The sequence below is a fragment of the Artemia sp. Qi Xiang Cuo genome, chromosome 17, assembly GCF_049724085.1.
Source record: "Artemia sp. Qi Xiang Cuo chromosome 17, ASM4972408v1, whole genome shotgun sequence".
NCBI classification, from domain to species: Eukaryota; Metazoa; Arthropoda; class Branchiopoda; order Anostraca; family Artemiidae; genus Artemia; species Artemia sp. Qi Xiang Cuo.
In genome coordinates, this window is record NC_142810.1 from 26,553,572 (window position 1) to 26,576,517 (window position 22,946).

Genomic DNA, 22,946 nt, shown 5'->3' on the forward strand with positions numbered 1-22,946 from the left:
ATTTATAAAATAATCAAAAAAACTATGTTATTTAGTCTTTCAGTTAGAGATACTGAGAATCTATGTATCCCAATTCCCTTTTTTCTTCATTCTTCACATCTTTGCAACCTTATTATATTAATATATTTATTGTCGATTCTATTTTATTTACATATATATGATTGAATGTTTAAGTCCTTTATGTAACTTGCATGGTTTCTTTAATGTAATTATCAGTTTCCTGGACAAGCATTAGCTTTAAGGACCCATAGAATGTTATACTTTTTGTTGTATTTTTCTGTGAAACAGCACTAAAAAAATTAAATAACAGTAGGTCTCAGGTGCCTCCTATAAAGTAAATACTTATTTGTAAACGATAACAATGGATAAAAACACACTCCCAGAATCTTTCTCACATTCAAATCAATTTATGAGATAAAGTGTGAGATGTTGTCTTCTGTTTTGGGTACTTAGCTACAACTAACAGCTGTCAGGTATATTTTCTTTTTGGCCACCCATATGTTGCTAAACAAAAGTAGGTCGTCCTGCGTGAAGAGTGAAAATGTGGATAGATTAGGTTAGAGCAGGAGCATGGGGAATTGTGTTAGCATCAGGCGTCTTGGTGCTGCAGTGAGGGGTTAGCAGGAGTTGTAATAGTTAAGTGTTTATTACAAATTCCTTGGCCTGTCTAGGATCTTACAAACTCCTTTAGGGTGAGAGAGGTTGTGTAAGTTTTATAAGACTGTTTATAAGTTTGAGGCTCCTTTTCGTAAAACTTGAAATTTTGACTTTTCTATCAATACAACATTATGAAACTGGATCAGGATAAGAATAAATACCATTTTGGAGATTTTTGTCACTGGACAATTTTCAGACAGCCATTTTTGGGCCATGGCTTGCTGTTTACTAGGTTATAGCTGTCACTGCGACTATGATAGCATAAATGGTTAGTTAATATAGCCTGCAATCATTAGAATTAACGAACCAAAGGCCGTAAGTTTGGAGGGACTAGCATCTTTTATTTGGGATCGTAAAACTAATTACGACCATCGTTTAGCAACATTTTTTTTGGCTAAATGAATTTTTATAGCAGAGAACTGCAATGCCCATAAACAAAGGCTATGCAATAAAAAACTTTAATGGTTTTTGTCTTGATGTCAGCTTGTATATGACAGACTCATATGGAGTCTGTCACAGGAAGCTGACCTGTCTTGTCATGGATGGATTTGTTGGTTATCCTTTGTTGCCTGTGGATGTTGAGAATTCTTGTGAGACATGTGTTCTTGAAAGCAGAACTCTTCTCTCCTGTTGCTGGTTCAAGTCCCAGGTTTCAGCTGCGTAAATCAGAGCTGGTATAACGTCGCTATTAAACAGTCACAATTTCAGTTATAGAGAGACACTTTGGGACCGCCAAACTTTCTGCAGGCTATTGGAGCCTCCATTGGCTTGATTAATTCTAGAGAGCACTTCTTTTGTGGTAGATCTTATGTTTTCAATTTTAATTCCTTGATATTTGAAATGAACGACTTATTCTATGCAATGGTCTCCACATGCGATGCTCAGGGGTGAGTCTGTGCTGGCCATGCAATTTGTTTTTTAGTATTTATTTTTATGACAATCTGGCAGCCTCTCTCCCTCACTTGGTCTCGGAATTCTTGAAGCCGTTTCGTGCACGATGCTAGAATGGCAATGTTTTCAGAAAAGTCCTAAAGTACGCTCAGGCGTTTTGGATTCACCTAAATGTTGTCTGTGCTGGTGGGAACTAAAGTCATTTAATCACATTAGTGATTAGATTCTTGGATGCGAAGTGCACTCTACTTAACTGGCATTTAGTATTGCTGATTTGAAATTTCAGATTAATAATAACGCAAAATAAAATAATTACTATACGTCGACTGGAAAAATTTCTTAATCTAGTAGATTTGTTTCCAATTACCTAGTAATAATTGCTCATAAATAAGAGGCGATTGAGGGCATATTCTAAATTGATTTATATTGATTACACAAAAATTACTTTGGCATTGTGAAATGAATTTCTTCTTATTATCTGACAATATGGAACATCGTTTAACAGCAAAAATAATAACAATTGTCATAGTGATGGGGAGAGTTGAAATCCTTCAGAAAGCAGCAACTTTGTGCAAACTATCTAAAGTCTAAATATTTTAGAACATATTTCATAGAAAATCTAGGGGCCCCTTAAAAGACTGCAAGAAGACTCTCCTCCCTTAGGTCAATAGAGTTGTATTTACTAAACATTTTTAAGGCATAGCTTACCTTGCAAAACAGCATAATTCTCACAGTCTCCATACACATTCCAGAGCAATATTTGCCTATCAAATCCAGCGCTAGCGAACATTGTACCATCTGGATGAAATTTACCACAGAAAATGTCTCCACCGTGACCAGACAAGAGCATTATGGGAGCCAAAAGATTCGATGTCCGTGGTGGCCCTGACATCTGGATTTGTTTCCCTCTTTGTGATACAGCAACCGATTCATTATTTGGCCTTTTTGCTACTGCTATCATGCCATGTGAATCATCATAGCGCCTAAAATGACGAGCTCTTAGTTCCAGTTTGCATCCAATAAGTGAAGAAAATCATAATGATTTAAAGCAAAAGGAAAATCTAGCAAAAAAGTATGAAACTTTTTGAAATGAGACTATGTATTGCAGGTACACACATAGTGGGAAATAGAGAAGTTCAAACTAGAAATTTATTCCTTTAAACAACCAAAGTAAATAATATATTCCACCCCCTGAAAACGCCATAAAATTTTCTAAATAATTTTCCCTCATAAAATCTGTGATATAACTTTTTTTTGTAGCTGTTCTATTTTAAAAAGTATTCATAAAAGGACATAAACTTGAAATCTTAAAAGGGCATACATTACAACTTATGAAAAGGCCTGAGCCTTTAACACATAAATCTTGAACTACCCTTTATGTCTATATTAGTATTAATACTAATAAAAACGTATAGGTATGACACATTATCCAAATGTTTGGGAATTCCCAATCCTGCACCATTAAGGAAAAATTGATGATTTTTTGGCAAAAAAAGTAAAAATGGTTATGTAAAGGAGGAGAAAATGTACATTAGGCAAGTGACAGCAGTCAGACTACAATATGAAAAATAAACTGCATACACATAGTTTTGTGCAAATATGCAGAAAACTGCATATAGGTAGCCAAGCAAAACTGGCTTAGTATCCAAGCCAGTTGCTATTGAAAGCTTAAAACTCAATTCCTTAGAGAATTGTGATATTAAGCAGATTTTTTCCAGGAGTTCTGAGCTGGGGATAATATACCAAGGATATGATGTATGGTCTTCGTTTCAAGAGCTGATGTGCATCATTTGTAGTTGGACACTATGTTTTCCAGGCAAACATTGTGAGAGGGGGAATTGGTAGCCTATGCTGAAGAGTTAGCTACATGATGTATACAGACTAGCTTCAATTTCTATCTGGGACATAAAATACATTAAACCCAGGATAAAACATTTTTCCTAGGGTGGGTGTCAAAATTGTGTGGAGTGAATCTTTAGGCCACAGTCTTCCAGGATGGAAGGCTCCTTTAGATCAATCTCAAAGGGAGTAGTCCCATCTCCCTGCCTATGTGCAGATATGAGCTATAAAATACTGGAGAATTTACCATATAGAATATTAATTTCATTAAACTTCATTCAATATGATCTCTTAAATAACTCCTATATACAAAAATGTCAAATTTTGTTATTATTGCCAGAAGACAGATCACGGATTCGTCGTTTTTTTCCAGGGATGATCGTAATGAAATAATGGTCCCAGAAAACCAGAAGAGGCTGCATTTGAACGGAAATAAAAGTTCTTGTGTCCTTCTTGAGTGACCAAAAAGATTGGAGGGCAACTGGGTCCCCTCCTATGCCCATTTTTTCCCTAAAGTTATCTGATCAAAATTCAGTATTTTGATTTAGTATAGTATTTGTTATTTGAAGTATACAGACTTTTTTTTTGAGGGGGGGGGGGGGGGTTCTTGGGGTGAATTTCTATAAGAAGAATCATCCTTTGGAAAGGCAACTTCTGGGGAGTGAATTTTCCAGGGGAAATGGTGCACTCCGATCATTTTGACTCTTAAAAACAGCACAATTTTTATTTTCTATATACAAAAAGTTACAATCCCCTATGGCATAACTTAGAACCTTTGTCATGAGGGCTTTGAGGGGGGAGGATTGCCATCCTCAAAGACATAATCTCCAGACTTCTCACCTACGTGAACAAAATGACAATCTCAGAATTTTGATGGGATGTGTTGGGGAAAAGAAGGGCATTGGGGTCTAATTGCCCTCCAATCACTTTTGACTATAAAAAAGGGTGCTAGCCTTTTTATTTTCTTATCAAATGAGCCCCTTCTGAATTGTTGTATAACAACTTTCTATACAAAGTACAGAATTACTATAAGAAATTCTCTTTAATTTTCACGAAAGGGGGCATTCCTGGAGTGACTGAAAAGCATGTTAGAGACTAAAGTCGTATTCAAATGAAAGATTACTAAGGCGAATTTTTCAGGCTGAATCATCCACAAGTAATTTTGTGGGGAGGGGGGATTTTCAGCAAGGATGCAACTGTCTGAAGGAAATTTGATGGGTGGGCGGGGGGGTATATTTCATAAAGGGTGGGTCAGATTTACCTGCATTATTTGAAAACAATCAGAAATTGAACATAAAATACAAGTTTTTTTAAACTGAAAATGAGGAACAAAATTAAAACTCAAAACGAACAGAAATTATTCCATATATGAAAGGTCACCCCCTCCTCAGTACCTTGCTCTTTAGGCTAAAGTTTTACTATTTGTCCCAATTTTTTAAGAGCGGCTACTGAAACACGGAGGCCGTTTAACAAGAACAGGAAGCTTTTTTTTAAATGCTAATAGCTTTAGTGTAAAGAGCAAGGTATTGAGGAGGGGCAACCCTTCATATATGGAATATATCTGCCAGAATTAATACACAAATTTCGTTTTAATTTTTCATGTATGGTGAGCCAAATTCGAACCTGCAATAGTTGAAAAACCTTCAGAAATTATCTAAAAAAAACTTAACTGAAAGTAAGGAGCAACATCAAAACTTAAAGCGAACAGAAATTATTCCGTATATGAAAGGGCCTGTCCCCTCCTCAACGCCTCGCTCTTTACGCTAAAGTTTTTTATTGTTTTAAAAAGTAGAGTTGCAACAAAGAGTCAAAATTTAGCGTAAAGAGTGAGGCGTTGAGGAGGGGACAGCCCCTTTCATATACAGAATAATTTCTGTTCATTTTAAGTTTTAATATTGCTCCTTACTTTCAGTTAAAAAAAAAACTTTTTTTTATCTAATATCTAAAAGAAATTCAGGCTGTTGCTGCAATGTGAAAACCTATTAGATCTCTGAATCCAATTTTAAATAAATTGAAAAATAAAGCAAAGTTGAGGTTAAAAATATAAAATAAACAGAATTGACTGCATTACAGAATGATTCCTGATCAAACATAAGATGCAAAGTGAATATAAAACTATCCAGAGTCATCAGGATATTATAAGTATGGTCTCCTATGTTAAATGAGAATAGTGAAGTGTCATTAATTCTAATAAGGTTAAGAATAACACAGCAAGTAGTGATTGTCTCTTTCATTAGTTTCCACCCCTCCCCCTTACTCGCCATTTTCATTTATTATTTAGATGTGCATTTGTGCTTCTAGTGTACAGGAGAATTTAAGATGTGGTACTGTTTCTTCAATTTTAAAGAGGGGAAAACTACATTTAAATTGCTCTTCTTACCGGCCAATTACTATTTCTTGCACTTTAAGTGAAGTTTGGAACCTTTCTTGGGACCATTAAATAATAATTAATATAATACTTTATAAATAATTAAATAATACTAAAACTTTAATTATACCATCTTCTTCTTCTATTTAACAGCAGGCGGGCTTTTCAGTAACACTATTTAGCCCTTTTCCTTTTGCTTCACTCTGTGGGCTACAGAGCTACTGGCTTGATTGCCTCATATTTATTAGATATATTCAGATATCTTTCAGCAGATCTTTCGACTCTAGGAGTTCAAATATAAGATGATAGATGTCGATTTCTATACTCTGTGTGCAGGTATAGTTGGCTAGGCTCTTGGCTGATAGTGGGATTTTGTGGTGTTTGAAGTATTTTAACAGTTTAGAAAGCAAGGTATGTTGTGCAGACGTCAGCATATTACATTCAAATAGGCAATGGTCAATTGTTTCATTATTCATATTAGAATGCCTGCAAAGAGGGGACAGGGGAATTGAACCACTTGAATTAGAAAGCTTATATGAGAATGCAAGGAATTTTAGTCCATTTGTTCCAGAACGAATTCTATGATAAATTTTAGAAAGATACTTATTGGGAAAGGGGGAAAGGATAGGATTAATCTTATTAAAATTAATATCTGATAGCCTCCATCGGTAAATATCTCTAATTGGGATTGGTCTCCCACTTGGCTGGTCAATATTTATAGCATTTTTTGCTATTTCATCAACCTGATGATTACCACTTATGCCAGAGTGGCTAGGAATGTACTGAAAGTAAGTTTTTATGCCACTTGAAGCAAGATTATCAATAATACTGAGACAATGATAAGTGTCAATGTCCAACTTGTATTGAGGAGCTGAGGCCAGCAACTCAAGGCTTGATAAAGAGTCAGAATAGATGATAATATTATTCGAATTTTCAATCAAAGATTGATTTTGCTTAAGGTGTTCTAATGCCATGATTATGGCATTTAACTCAGCAGACATTATAGATAAATTATTAAATAATCTCTCGCCCATTGCAATTTTCAGGTGAGGAAGGAAAACACCACTTGCAACCTTCTCATTCATTTTTGACCCATCAACAAATATTTGGAAGTGATTTTTATAGGTAATTGTATTAAGTTCTGCAAATTTTTTCTGAACAAAAGCAATGGGGGTTAAATCTTTATTTCATTTTGAAAATTCAGTATTTATTATGGGAAATGACCAATTCCAAGGAGGGGATTGGGGGAAAGTAGGTGCAATAGACTTTGCTGGTACAGGGAACTTCTTTTGAATATTGGCATACTCATCTGCAATACCTCTATACATGGCTGGATTTCTTAACCAATTATGTAATGTGTGTGAGCTATTTGATTCAATTTTTGTAAGATGTTTTATCAAGAGAAAGCTACGTCTCTCCCTTATTGTTGTTAATCCACTCTCCATAAGCAGAAACCTGGTGCTTGTGGGTTTCCTAAGACCAAATATGAGACTTATTATATCATATTGTGTTGTTTTAATTTTTTGCATCTGGGTCTTTGCACATGCACCGTATACGATGAGCCCATAGTCAATATGGGGTCTTATATGTGATTTATAAAACTAGAGTAAGGTTTTCTCCTTACAACCCCAGGGTGTGGAAAGAAGTCTTTTTAGTATATTTGCTTTTCTATAACTTTTTTTTATTGTGTTTGAAATGTGGAGGTGGAAATTTAGTTTTTGGTCAAGCATGAGACCTAGGTAATTAATATTATTATCTTCTGGAATAGTTGTTTTATTTAGAGTTAGTTTAGCATTAACATGGTTTCGCTTCCTGTGAAATTGGATTATTTTTGACTTGGTGGGTGCAATGGGTAAATCTGAATGTTGAGAGAATTTTTCAAACTGGAAAAGTGACTTTTGCAGATTTGACTGTGCTATCTGAAAGGTGTTGCCAGATGACCATAGCACCAGATCATCAGCATATTGTAGAGTCGTATGGGGTAGGTTCATGTCCCAGAGATATAGGGCAAATAGGAGGCAACTGAGGACTGCTCCCTGAGGTAGGCCTTTGGATATTGTCTTTTGGGGTGAAGAGGCTGAACCAACACAAACAATGAAACTTCGCACTTCTATGAAGGATTTAATAAAGGATACTAGCTTGGGAGGTACTCCAAGGTTTGCAAGTTTATTTAAAAGGATTTGGTGGTTCACATTGTCATATGCTCCTTCAAAATCAAGGAAAGCTGCCACTAGGATATTATTTTTTGAGAAAGATTGATTTATTGCATTTGTTATCAAAATGAAAGCATCTGTTGAGGAGTGGTATTTCCTGAATCCAGTTTGAGTGTGTGGGATCATGTTATTTTTCTCAACAAACCAGAGAAGTCTGTGATAAATCATTTTCTCCATTATTTTCCCCATCACCGGTGTAATCATTATGGGCCTATAAGACTCAGGGTTATCTTTTGGTTTATTTTTCTTTAGGATTGGTAGGAGGGACGAACATTTCCATATATTGGGGAACCTAGAGGATGCCCAAGCGTGATTATAACAATTTAGCAGTTCTTGTTTGTATGAAGGTGTGAGATTCTTTATCCATGTAGGGTGTATATTGTCATAGCTGCTGCTAGTTTTGGACCTAATATGATGTATTGCATTATTCAAAGACACCATCTAGAAATTGGATTGTTTCTTCTTCTTCTTCTTCTATTTCACAGCAGGCGGGCTTTTCAGTAGATACTATTTAGCTGCTTTTCCTTTTGCTTCACTCTGTGGGCTACAGAGCTACTGGCTTGGTTGTCTCTTATTTATTAGATATTCTCAGATATCTTTCAGTAGATCTTTTGTCTCAAGGAGTTCAAATATAAGATGATAGATGTCGATTTCTATGCTCTGTGTGCAGGTATAGTTGGCTAGGCTCTTGGCTGATAGTGAGATTTTGTGGTGTTTGAAGTACTTTGACAGTTTACAAAGCAAGGTATGCTGTGCAGATGTCAGCATATTACATTCAAATAGACAGTGGTCAATTGTTTCATTATACATATTACAATACCTGCAAAGAGGGGACAGGGGAACAGAACCACTTGAATTAGGAAACTGATAAGAGAATGTAAGAAAATTTAGTCCATTTGTTCCAGAACGAATTCTATGATAAATTTTAGAAAAATACTTATTGGGAAAGGGGAAAAAAATGGGATTATTCTTATTAAACATAATATCTGATAGTCTCCATCGGTAAATATCTCTAATGGGGATTGGTCTCCCACTTGGATGGTAAATATTTATAGCATATTTTGCTATTTCATCAACCTGATGATTACCACTTATACTAGAGTGGCTAGGAATATACTGAAGATAAGTTCTTATGCCACTTGAAGCAAGATTATCTATAATACTAAGACAATGATAAGTGTCAATATCCAACTTATACTGAGGAGCCAAAGACAGCAACTCAAGGCTTGATAAAGAGTCAGAATAAACTACAATATTATTTTAATTAACAATCAAGGGTTTATTTTCCATAAGGTGTTCTAATGCCATGATTATGGCATTTAACTCTGCAGACATTATAGATACATTATTATACAATCTCTCACCCATTGCAATTTTCAGGTGAGGAAGAAAAGCACCACTTGCTACCTTCAGATTTAGTTTGGACCCATCAACAAAGATTTGGAAATGGTTTTTATAAGTAATTGTATTAAGTTCAGCAATTTTTTTTCTGGACAAAAGTAATGGGGGTTAATTCTTTAGTCCACTTTGAAAAATCAGTATTTATTATGGAGATTGACCAATTCCATGGAGGGGATTGGGGGAAAGTAGGTGCAATAGACTTTGCGGGTACAGGGAACTTCTTCTGAATATTGGCATACTCATATGCAATGCCTCTATACATAGCTGGATTTCATAAACAATTATGTAGGGTGTATGAGCTATTTGATTCAGTTTTTGGAAGATGTTTTATAAAGAGAAAGCTGCATCTCTCCCTTATTGTTGTTAATCCAATCTCCATAACCAGAAACTTGGTGCTTGTGGGTTTCCTATGACCAAATATGAGACGTATTATATAGTTTTGTATTGTTTCGATATTTTGCATCTGGGTCTTTGCACATGCACCATAGACGATGAGCCCATAGTCAATATGGGGTCTTATATGTGATATATAAAACTGGAGTAAGCTGTTCTCTTTACACCCCAGGGTGTAGAAAGAAGTCTTTTTAGCATACTTGTTTTTCTATGACATTTTTTTATTGTGTTTGAAATGTGGAGGTGGAAGTTAAGTTTTTGGTTAAGCATGAGACCTAGGTAATTAATATAATTATCTTCTGGAATAGTTGTTCCATTTAGAGTTAGTCTTGCATTAACATGATTTCACTTTCGGTGAAATTGGACTATTTTTGACTTGGTAGGTGTAATAGGTAGATCTAACTGTTGAGAGAATTTTTCGAGTTGGAAAAGTGACTTTTGCAGTTTTGACTGTGCTATATCCAAGGTGTTGCCAGCTGCACATGGCTCCAAATTATCAGAAGATTGTACATTTTTTTTGGGGTTGTTCATGTCCCAGTTATATAGAGCAAAGGGGAGGCGGCTGAAAACTGCTCCCTAGAGAAGGCCTTTGGTTATTGTCTTTAGGGGTGAAGAGGCTGAACCTATACAAACAATGAAACTTCGCAATTCTATGAAAGATTTTATATAAGATACTAGCTTGGGGATAGTCCAAGGTTTGCAGGTTTATTTAATAGGATTTGATGGTTCACATTGTGACATGCCCCCTCAAAATCTAGGAAACCTGCAACTAGGACATTATTTTTTTAGAATGATTCATTTATTGCATTTGTTAACAATATGAAAGCATCTGTTGAGGAATGGTGTTTCCTGAAGCCAGTTTGAGTGTGAGGGATCATATTATTTTTTTCAACAAACCAGAGGAGTCAGTAATAGATCATTTTCTCCGTTATTTTCCCTATCACAGGAGTAATCATTATGGGCCTATAAGACTCAGTGTTATTTTTGGGTTTATTTTTCTTTAGGATTGGTAAGAGGGATGAACATTTCCAGATATCGGGGAACATAGATGAAGCCCAAGAATGATTATAAAAATTGAAGTTTCTGTTTTTATGAAGGGATGATATTCTTTTTCCATGTAGGGTGTATATTGTCATAGCTACCGCTAGTCTTGGTCCTAATATGATGTATTGCATTATTCATCTCCTGGATTGAAAATGGGCTGGTTATGTACTCGAATCCTGGGCAAGGTTGGTAACTTGGGTTCATAGGAATTGGGGACATTTTGCTACAATTATTTGATGTTAGCTTATTAACAAAAAGAGTGGCAAATAGCTTAGCTGTTTCATTATCATTGTCATAATGGGTATTATTATATATAAGCTCATACAGGAGTGGGTTGGGGGAAGTCTTTTTCCCACAGATGTGGCTTATGACTTTATGTATAATTGGCTCATGTGTTTCTCTGGAGAAATTATTTGCAAAATTATTCCAGTGGTTATATTTAGCATTTATTATGGTCCTTTTTGGATTAGATTCTGCTTGTAATTTTTTTAAATATGTAGTTGGTGATGATTTTTTTAGGAATGTTCTCTTAGCTGCCTTTTTTGTTCTCCATTTATTTCGGCACTCATTTGTCCACCATACTTTGGGAATATGTTTAGGTAAGGTTTTCCTGGGTGTTGTCCTGGGGATAGCATGATTAGCTGTATTTATTAGTAAAGATCCCAAAACTTCAGCTTGCGTGTCAGCTGTTGCGTTTGAAATGCATGAATTTTGGGTGAAACTTGTAATTTCATCATTTAGCTTATTTTGGAACATAGGCCAATTTGCTTTAGTGTTGATATATTTGGAGGTATGTGATAGGGTTTAAGCAGGATCATTTAGGGAGCAAAATATGGCAAAGTGGTCAGTACATAGACTATCAATTTTATTTATATAAATTTTATTGAAAATATTTAAAGACACAATTTGTAGGTCAATAGTGGAGAAACTGCCACTTTTGGGGTTGAAATATGTATTCAGGTTTGGAGGGGTAGCAACAGCTAATTCAGTATTATTTGAAGTCATACGCTCAATGAACTTACCAGATTTGTTTGCTGGTTTATTCCCCCACAAAAGGCTGTGGGCATTAAAGTCTCTAGAAATAATGATATTTTTCAACATATTAGAATTATTTATATAGCTGAAGAAATCCATGGCATCTGTAGTTTGGCCATTAGGGTCATAAAAGCTTATTATGTAAGTTTTTGTATTATTCAGCCAAACACTGATACGAATTGCATCAAAATAATTTACATAATCTGGAAATTTGATGCAACAGAATTTTATATTATTTTTGACTATTAAAGCTACTCCACCTCCTTTTCTCTCTGATGATCTATCTTTTCTCAGGATAGTATATCCCAGAGACTTAATTTGTTGATTTTGGGTTAAATGAGTTTCCTGGAGGCAAGCAATATTGATGGAATTATTATTCATAAAAGAGATTAGTTCATTTAACTTATTTTCTGTGAGTGATCTTACATTCCACTGGAGTATTGATATGTGTTGTGTTGTTGATTTATTTTTCATATGACTGTGTATCAATGTTCAGCTTTGTTAATAGTAAAGCAAGATCTTTTTTTGCTTGAATGAGCATATGATCAGGGATGAAGATTTTTGCCAATTCTGCAATGATTTTTGTTTTCTGTAGTTGATGTATATTCATGGCCTGAACTGCATTACAGTTTAGAATGAATGAGCATATATTTGGGGATTGCATGTTTAGTTGTGCATCCTGTTTGTCAGTTAAGGGATTAATTCCTGGTAGTGTTTCTGGTTTGTTTCTTCTTGGGAGAGGGTGCCAGGCCAACCTCATCTCACTAGACAGGGGGGCTTGTTGGCTAGGTGATTCATTCTGATAGAGATGTGAGCTAGGGGGCTTAAAGGATGGTGTTTTGTAAGGGGTACTTGATGCATTGGAAGTGTTTGACTTGAGAGTTTTATTTGATTTCATTATAGGTTTTATTTGGTGTGGTTGGGCAGCATTTGCTTCCATAGCTGCAAAAGGGTATGGAAGGGCCTTCTCTGTTGCTATTTGGAGTGTTAGTGCTCTTTTCTCGTATGCAGGGCATAGTGATTTATTGGTGGATTCCTGCAGGCCTTTACAATTGATACCTGTAGGCTGAGTATTTTTTCAAGTTGTCAACTCTTTAGGATGAGAGCCCTTACAATTACTACAGGCTAGGAAAATTTCATTGCATTTATTTGTTGTGTGTCCCAGTTTCAGACACTTCTGACACTGGATAGGCTTTGGCTTGTATTCCTTGTGCGGTTTGATTTGCCCAGATAGGAATAACTTTTCTGGGATATTAATTTTTTCCTTCAGTGTAAATAGGAAAGATCTACTTGTTTTTAATCCATTAGAATTGGGTTTACCCAGCTGAGTGACATCTTCTACAGGGATTGTGTTACCAGCCCTATCTGAGAGCCCTTCTTTTAACTCCTGAATTGGTATTTCTAGGGGAACATTATATACTACTATTTTTGTTGGGGATTGTTTTGGGTTCCATTTAGATGAATTAATTGGGCTGTTCAGAAGAGATTTTAGATTTAATATTATATCTGCTGATTTCTGATCTTGGACAGTTATTAGCAAGGATCCATAACGGTGAATGTTAAGAGAAAACATTGATTTTAACATTTTGAAAATTGCAACCCTTATTGCAGTAATCTTTGTTATTTCAAAGGGGGTATTAGGAGAAATTTTGAGGTAAATTCCTAAGTTTTGGGAAGGAGAATCTTGGACTGGTTGATGGGAAATACTTTTAATTGGGGACGTTTTTTTCCTTTTTTTGGAGCTCCTAGAAAGGACCTCTTGAAACCCATTATCATCAATTGTGACATTAGCTCCGACACTGATCATTGTCCTATTCTCAGAATTTGAGCTTTCATGTGAGCTTGGTGATAAAGAGCTTGACCAGCCAAGATAGTGCAAAAAATGGATCAATTTTATTAGTATTTAGGGTGGGATCCGAAGGGACTTTTTTTAGGGGGAGTTCTTTGCATTGCCTATTGGAATATGCTTTAAGCTAAACAGGAAAGGATAATACTATGATACCAGACCGTCTGCACTCTACTGTGGGAAAAACTTCACCATCCACAAAAGAAACACCACAGTATGGCCCTGAGGAGGATTTTGACCACGATTGGTTCAGTACAACTACTGATAAATCAAGACAATAATTAACAAGAAATTTATTTGTAAATTTCTTGAAGTGTTCACTATTATTTTTATTTATTGAAAAACTCCTTATACAGTAAACACTGCAAACAACAGAGGAAAAGAGAAAAAACTAAACAAAAAAAAGAAGAAGAAAACTTAATATTAAAAAATTATATACTGTGCTAAGTCTAAACTTCACACAATGCATTAGTAGCAGGTACCAAGGAATGTTAACAGTCTTAAAATTGTTTTTCTTATTTATCAAAGATACAGCTTCGTTGAGATCAGCAGCTCAAAACCTCTGAACTATCCTAGAATTTTGTGACCACAGCAGGAATTGAAGCAGGTATTTAGCAAACCTAAAGAAATATTAACAAATTTTTTCTTTTATCAGACTTGGCAAAAATCTCACAAAAAGGGGCAACATGCAGAATGTGAGTAAGGGAAAATAAACTAAAAAGAGATGCAAGAATATTTTGGTTGAAGCCCAGTTTTGCGGAAACTATGGGTACATGTGCAGTGGCAATTCTGCAAGAAATATAACTTATCAGAAGTTGTTGGGTGTGAGAAAAAGTTGAACCAACTGGGAAACTAAGTTAGGTGAAACTTTCAACTGGCTGAACCATAGAGGGACAAAGAGTCACACGTGCAACAGGGCTGCTTTCATGCCAGTTGAAAACAAGGAACTGACACTTCCTGGTGTTAAATTTACAACCTAGCTTTAGACATTCATCTTGGGAGGTTTTCAAAATTTTCAGAAAGTTGTTTAGTAGTTCAGATGATATTAAGAATATCTTCAGCATATGACATAAGAGAGCATTAATACTAATGCTTCTAGTATTAATGAAGATGGACATTTTTCTTGGGGATTAACAACATGGTTGTTAAATAGAATAGGAGAAGTAATTGCATCTTTGGGGGTTCTTCTTCATACAGGGATTCTTCTAGCTTGGGGAATTGGCTCCTTAGATTCTGAAAAGGGATCTTAAGGTGGATTTCAAGGCGAGAATACATGTCACAAAAAGCCTTAATGGTGCAACAATTTACACCCCTTTCAGCAGCAAGAAGGAGCATTACCGCATCGATAAGGAAGTTGAAGGCTCAACTGACGTAAGTCCTCCAAGAAACAGGTGAAAATCTGAAGCATCAGATACAATGAGCAAGTTGACAACAGCAGGAAGTGTCTCAGGACAACAGAATCCACACTAAAAGCTGAACTGACGAGGTGGAGTATAACACTTAGCCTTGAGCTCATCTATAACAACCAATTTGAATAGTTTGCACAGGGTCATTAAAACAGTAATAGGCTGAAAAAAAATACATTGAGCAGTTGTTTCACCCTTCTTGGAAGTGGGCATGACATCAGCAATACAGAATGTGAGCAATGTTAGATGCTGGGGAAGGGCCACTATGTTTGATATGTAAACTGCAAATCCTATCATACTGGAAATCAACTTTGGCTTCAGCCTTTTAATTGCTGATTTTACTACAGATGCCAAAACCCACAATATCATCAAATGGACACTGAGGCATATTTAACAACTTTTCAAGATCATACCCAAATGTTGACTCAAGCAAGGGATCTGGTGAAGACAACTTAGGTGTAACGTTTGATTCCTTTTTTATGCTCTTTCCAAATATAGGATAACTGCCTTAATTCATAGCAAATATTTTTATTAGGCTAAAATTTATCTTTTCTAAACATGGACAGTAGTTTCCTAATCTTGGACATGTGTATATAGATAGACTATATATGCTAATACATAGTTGAGAATTAGCTGATATAGTAAATTTGTAGTTGGCTAAACAGTTTAGCTAGGATGAAAGTGAAAACCTCATTTGATGCCTTTTGATGCTCTTTCACAATTCAATAATCACTTCTGGGGCTAACTACATCTTGAGCCCTTAAAAGGGCCCCAAATGTATTTCATTTTTGCAGCCCCACAAAGAAGTTATCAACACTAGTAAAGGTATTGAAAAGAGGCTAAAAACATATTACTAGTTTATAAATAAGTTTTCCAAGAATAATATAATCCAAAAATACTTATTTATAATAATTCAAACCTCATTTATTATGTCGCTCAAATAGAAACCTTTATCCTGCTGTTTCAATTTAAGTGAGCATTTGACAAATCTGAATACAACATGAGAAATCGTGTTTTCCATACCCCAGTATTAATTTTCACCTTCATATGGGGAGGGGTGGGTAAAGTGGTAAAGTAAACAGATCATTATTTGACAGATTCCTGCTAGAGGATCATTTTATATTGAATAGAGTAGTGTATTGCCAAATATAAGGTCAAGAAACAGTTTATTTTACTATTTACCAGATTTCCACCTCTGAGGGGCCTGTAATATGAGGGGTTGCTAAGTATAACTTCTTAAGAACCACTTCTTTAATTGAGATTAAAACTTCAGATCAATCAGTTGTAAAAAAGAAACATTTAGAACTCAAGTAAATTAATCACAAAAACATTTTGATTTTAAAGCACAACCTAAAGCTAATTCTTTTTACTACTCATCTTTGTTATCATCTTTATCCTATCTTGCTGCAGGTTAGCACATAACAGCCCTTTACACTCCCTGCAGGCTAAGCTGCACACTAAACCATTCCAAAAGCATCTCAGACTTGCACCTGCTGGTGCACTCGCACCACACCATCTTCAGCAGATTTTCTGGTGCAGATGAAGCATCTGTCATAATGGGAAGATATATATTCCTTGACAAAGAGAGGTACCAACCCCACTCTTCAGGCTGTAGCAAATTGGACATGTTTTGTCATTTCATTATTTGCAAATAGCACAGGTAAAAGTGGTACTTTGTAGGAGCCAAAATTGGTGGAAGCTGCTCTGCCTGAGCAAAAATATTTGAACTTGCAACCTGCATGGTAAATGCCAGCACCCAGACATCTTTCAGGGTCTTCTCATTACTTTTCCCTGTGTATATGCAGAGCAAATCTGTCTCTCCAGCTTTTGTGATCTTCTGGTGGTTAGATACTGGTGTCATGAAGATCTTGCAAGCCTCCTTAAAAACACCATCTTTAAGTGACAAGGAAACCACTGCTGGCTTCCTTACACTGCTTTGAAACACAAGCATCTCTCAGCTTAAACATTCCTTTTCTAAGTTTTTTTTTTGTAGTAATGTACAGCCAATTTGATTCTTTTTGTTGTTTGTGTGGCAAATGGGTTGCAACTAACCTGCTCAGCAGCTATAATCCATTTAGGGTTGTTGTTTTTTGCAAAAAATGGCATCAATCTATTTGCAATAGTCTTTGTTGAATATATTCATGCACCCCCAACACTTTATTTTTTCTTGATTTGTTCTTAAACTTGACATATCTAATACCTTTCATTAATCTATTCCTTTGCACTTGAGATCAATCATCCAACTCACATAATTTCTGAATTTTGAAACTGACATGTGGTTCCCTTGAATGGGCATTGCTCTTTTTACCACCCACAGCTCTTAATCTACTAACCACCTAACCTTTTATAAAACATGACTGCAACCTTAATGCCTTGCAAGTAGCTGGTACTAGTTTCCACCAAATTAAGTCTTTGCCCATTCTTCCCAGTCAGTAAAACTTGTGCATTTGCTGACTGAGATCAGAATTTTGGAAGATGTCAAGTCAGTATTTTCATGTGCTTTATTTCACCAAATGAAAAATTGTGGTGCCATCCATAACATCAAGGCATGAACTAGTAACATTGCTTTATTTACTGACCAAAATTAAGATTTTGGTATATGTCATATCATTATTTTTAGGCTTTTTATTTAACTAAATGCAAAATTATGGAACCATTCTGTGTTTACTGACCAAGTTTAAGATATCTGTAGATCGCATCTTAGTATTTTTGTGCTTTTTATTTACCTGAAAAAAAAATTGGCAGCATTAGAAAAATCATGACACTTTGCACCAGGCTTTTACTGACTCATGTACATACAGTTTGTCAAACACACAATATGCATACAGGTGGTCAAAAGGATGCATCAGCAATGCTTCAGGCATGGTACATGGTATTATCTCCAAACTTTCAGCATATGTTGAGGGGGATGTTGAAAAAACCAAAGGTGTCATATGCATGCTGCCACTACAACTATTGCTACTATACAATCTAATGGTATTAAGGTGAAGCATTCAAGGACTATTTAGGCAGATGTTAACCTTAATCAAAACAAACTATGAGAATGTATATTGTTAAAGGGTTACACAGCAATGTCTCAAGGATGGCTTACATTATTAAGTTAGACAGTTCAGGGTAAGTTGTGGCAGATTTTAACTAGACAGAAGGCAATATGGGTATACTATTAATACAACTACTATAATTGCTGTAACTAATGATTCTAAGGGTAGTAAGGTGAAACTTTTTGGGGACATTAGCAAGCAGTTTCAATTAAACAAAATAATTATATACATGCAGGCTTTCAAAGGGGCATATAAGCAATATCAAAGGCAGCACAGCCCTTACATAGATAGCAACATTATAAAAACTCATAAAGAAGCTAATCCAATTGGAATTAAAAGTTCTAGTGCCCTTTTTAAAGGTCAACAGAGATTAGAGGGCAAGCAGCTCTCTTCTCAAGTCCAATACTTTTCTAAATAAATCCAATTAAAATTCTGAGAAAAATAAATTGTTCAGCATAGTTGAACAATCCAGTAACTATGTTTCTAGGAACTCTGTGACAAGTCAAATTCAGATTGTTTCAAACAAATTCAGTGCTATTGTTAGTTGATGGCAAAGTTTTGAATTGCAAAATTCAGTGCTATTTTTAGTCAACAGCATTTGAAATATGCACACTTAAATTGAAACAGTAGGAAAAAGGTTTCTATTTGAGTGACATAATAAATGAGGTTTGAATTATTATAAATAAGTATTAAAGAATATATCACTCTTGAAAAACTTATTTATAAACTATTGATATGTTTTTAGCCACTTTTCAATACCTTTACTAGTGTTGATAACTTCTTTGTGTGGCTGCAAAAATGAAATACATTTGGGTTCCTTTTAAGGGCTCAAGATGCAGTTAGCCCCAGAAGTGATCATTGAATTGTGAAAGAGCATAAAAAGACATCAAATGAGGTTTTCACTTTTATCCTAGCTAAATTATTTAGCCAACTACAAATTTACTATATCAGCTTTTTCTCAACTATGTATTAGCCTATATAGCCTGTCTATAAATACATGTCCAAGATTAGGAAATGGTAAAATTCTACTTTAGTTATTTTTGGCTATCTTGGAAAGGGGTTGGGTTGGGAAAATGAAACTTTCAGGGATGGATGTGCATGCTAAGGTATGTCCCCGGAAGGTACTTTGAAGTACCTACCTCCACTCATCCCCTCCCCCTCTATATAATGGTAAATTAATGCACATTACTAGTTGTTTTAGCTCATATTTCATCCTATATTACTATCATGAATATAAATCACTGCTTACCTTACACAACTTCAGCTTTTAATCTTGTTCATTAAAATATATTCCAAAATCCTATTTCCATTATAAGCCATTTAATTTTCTACCCATGCTGACTTTGGTTATGGTATAATGAAATCAGGTCTGTGATGTCACAAATTTGTTTATCTTTACCTCTTAAGGGTAGCATGCAGGTGGCAAATGTAGATAAGCCATTTAAACTGTATTATTTAGGGAAAGGATTTGACAAATGATAGACCAGTAAAAATAACCAAATTGTTTTTAGAGGACAAATTATGTCATGGGAAGATGTTTTCGAAATCCCCCTTCCACCCAAACCCAAAATTTTCTAAAATTCTACTTTAGAAGCTTTTAAAATATTTCTAAAGCACTAAAAGAAAGAGTGCTAAAAACATCAGAATCGACTTCAGAGGACACGTTATATCACGGGAAGAGGTTTTTGAAATCCCCCTTCCCCACAAATGCAAAATTTTCCAAAATTCTACTTCAGAAGCTTTTTTAAATATTTGTAAAGCACTAAGACATAGAGCACTACAAACATCAGAATCAACTTTAGAGGACAATTTATGTCATGGGAAGATGTTTTTGAAATCCCCCTTCCCTCCAAACTCAAAATTTTCCAAAATTCTAATTTGGAAGCTTTTTTAAATATTTCTAAAGCACTAAGATATAGAGCACTACAAACATCAGAATCGACTTTAGATGACAATTATGCTATGTGAAGATGTTCTTGAAATCCGCCTTCCCCCCAAACTAAAAATTTTCCAAAATTCTACTTTAAAAGATTTTTTAAATATTTGTAAATCGCTAAGACATAGAGCATTACAAACATCAGAATCGACTTTAGAGGACACTTTATGTCATGGGAAGATGTTTTTGATATCCCCCTTACCCCAAGCTCAAAATTTTCCAAAATTCTACTTTAGAAGCTTTTTTAAATATTTGTAAAGGGCTAAGACATAGAGCACTACAAATATCAGAATCAACTTTAGAGGACAATATATGTCATGGGAAGATGTTTTGAAATCCCCCTTCCCCCCAAACTCAAAATTTTACAAAATTACACTTCAGAAGCTTTTTTATTTCCTCTAAAGTCAATTCTGATATTTTTAGTGCTCTATCTATTAGTGCTTTAGAAATATTTAAAAAGCTTCTGAAGTAGAATTTTGGAAAATTTTGAGGTTGGGGGGAAGGGGGATTTCAAAAACATCTTCCCATGACATAATTTGTCCTCTAAAGTCAATTCTGATGTTTGTAGTGCTCTATGTCTTAGCACTTTACAAATATTTAAAAAAGCTTCTTAAGTATAATTTTCAGTTTTGGGGGAAGGGGGATTTCAAAAACATCTTCCCATGACATAAATTGTCCTCTAAAGTCGATTCTGATGTTTGTAGCACTCTATGTCTTAGCACTTTAGAAATATTTAAAAAAGCTTCTAAAGTAGAATTTTAGAAAATTTTGAGTTTGGGGGGAAGGGGGATTTCAAAAACCTCTTCCCGTGATATAATGTGTACTCTGAAGTCGATTCTGGTGTTTTTAGCACTCTATCTTTTAGTGCTTTAGAAATATTTTAAAAGCTTCTAAAGTAGAATTTTGGAAAATTTTGAGTTTGGGTGGAAGAGGGATTTCAAAAACATCTTCCCATGACATAATTTGTCCTCTAAAAATGATTTGGTTATTTTTACTGGTCTATCTCTTGTCAAATCCTTTCCCTAATTAATAAAGTTTAAATGGCTTATCTATACTTGCCACCTGCATGCTATCCTTAAGGGGTTATGATAAACAAAGTTGTGACATCACAGACCTGCTTTCATTATACCATAACCAAGTCAGCATGAGTAGAAAATTAAATGGCTTATAATGGAAATAGGATTTTGAAATATATTTTAATGAACAAGGTTAAAAGCTGACGTTGTGTAAGGTAAGCAGTGATTTATAATTATGATAGTAATATAGGATGAAATATGAGCTAAAACAACTAGTAATGTGCAGTAATTTACCATTATATAGAGGGGGTATGAGTGGAGGTACGTACTTCAAAGTACCTTCCCGGGACATACCTTAGCATGTACATCCATCCCTGAAAGTTTCATTTTCCTAACCCAACCCCTTTCCAGGATAGCCGAAAGTAACTAAAGTAGAATTTTACCATCTTATATTTGGAAAGAGCATAAAAAAGGAATCAAACATTGTGTTTAGCCTACCATTCTGCTCTATTAGGCTAGTTTTGGAATTGGTAAATTTTTGTTAGTTCATATTATTGACTTATAAATAAATTGAACATACCACTTGATGCCTTTATTTATACTCTTTATAAATATAATAATTGCTTCTATTGGAAATTCAAATTTACCCACCCACTAGATGCCAAAGGCATCTAGTGGTATGTTCACTTTATTCCTAAGTCAATAATATGAACTGCCAAAAAATTACCTTGTAATCTTATTAAGGCCTAGGCTAGCCTATGTTTACTGATTTAAGTGAGGAAGTGATAGGCCTAATTAGATACCCAACTGCAGGGTATCTTGCCCTTACTGAATTACCACCCAAGATAGCTAAAAGCACTTTTACTAAAACTTCTCCACTGACCTTTTCATAGTTTTGAGTACTTATCCTTCCAAGTGAATGAAAAGCAAGGACTTTTTAGAGATTCCTGTGTGGATAGACAAATGGGAAACGTTTAATTTATTTCTTCCTCTATTGTCAGCGTTAACGATTCCAGTCGAGAGTCTCATTCGGCGTCACTTAAAAACTCACATAAGTGCCACCTCCAAGTGCTCCAAAACAGGCAAACGGCCATGACAACAAAACAATTAAAAGAAACTGCTCAAACGCAAGGGCGAATCTCCATCATTTTTATTGGGGGGGGGGGGGGGGGGTCCATATCCGGATAGTCAAAGTGCCTGGGATGTATAATAATTTTTTCTTCACATTATGGGGGGGGGGTCAAATGCCACCCCCAAACGACGCCCCTGCTGAAACGCAAAGCCCGCCGTCTAAGAAACACGCACACCTTCTAAATTTTTACAACTGATGTAATTTTAAGATGGAACGGCTTGGAATATTGGACTGAAACTTTCAGGGAACACAAAGCTAGCCAAAAGGCACTATTTGCATACTGGTACAATTACTTTTACTATAACTATTTCTTTTACCGAAGCTAAGAGCCTTTTATATTTTCTTAGATCACACAGCTTTTCCATATACAAGAATTTCTATCACGACAATTCTATTACAGAGCTTAAGAAGAGGATTAAACAGACATAATGTAAAAACAGCATTTAAATCCAGACAAACTATTAATTCTTTACTGGATAATGAAAAAGATAGGATTCCGAAAAACATAAAAAGGGGAGTATACAAAATTCCGTGTTTTGGGGAAAATTTTACGCAGGAAGAAACAACAAAATTTTGAAAATAGATTGCAGCAACAAAAAAATGCCACTGACTGTTTGCTAAAATCTAATCAAAAACCAAAAATGTTTGAGTCAGCTGTAGGAGAACATTTATTTGACTTTTCTCATCAAAATATTTTATTTGACCAAATACAAATTGTAGATACATCT

At 35.2% G+C, this 22,946-nt stretch overlaps 1 protein-coding gene across 1 annotated transcript in view; it reads right to left on the reverse strand.

The window, feature by feature from the left end:
- Positions 1 to 22,076, reverse strand: part of LOC148942057 (U5 small nuclear ribonucleoprotein 40 kDa protein-like) — a 30,556-nt gene extending 8,480 nt beyond the window's left edge. Inside the window, exons 1-2 of the mRNA XM_089103576.1 lie at positions 21,970 to 22,076; positions 2,257 to 2,531 (exon numbers count right to left, since the gene is read on the reverse strand). Of these exons, the coding sequence (XP_088959702.1) occupies positions 2,257 to 2,531; positions 21,970 to 21,977 (283 nt within the window). The 5' untranslated portion in view covers positions 21,978 to 22,076. The remainder of the gene's footprint in view (positions 1 to 2,256; positions 2,532 to 21,969) is intronic.
- Between the last annotated feature and the right edge of the window lie 870 nt (positions 22,077 to 22,946).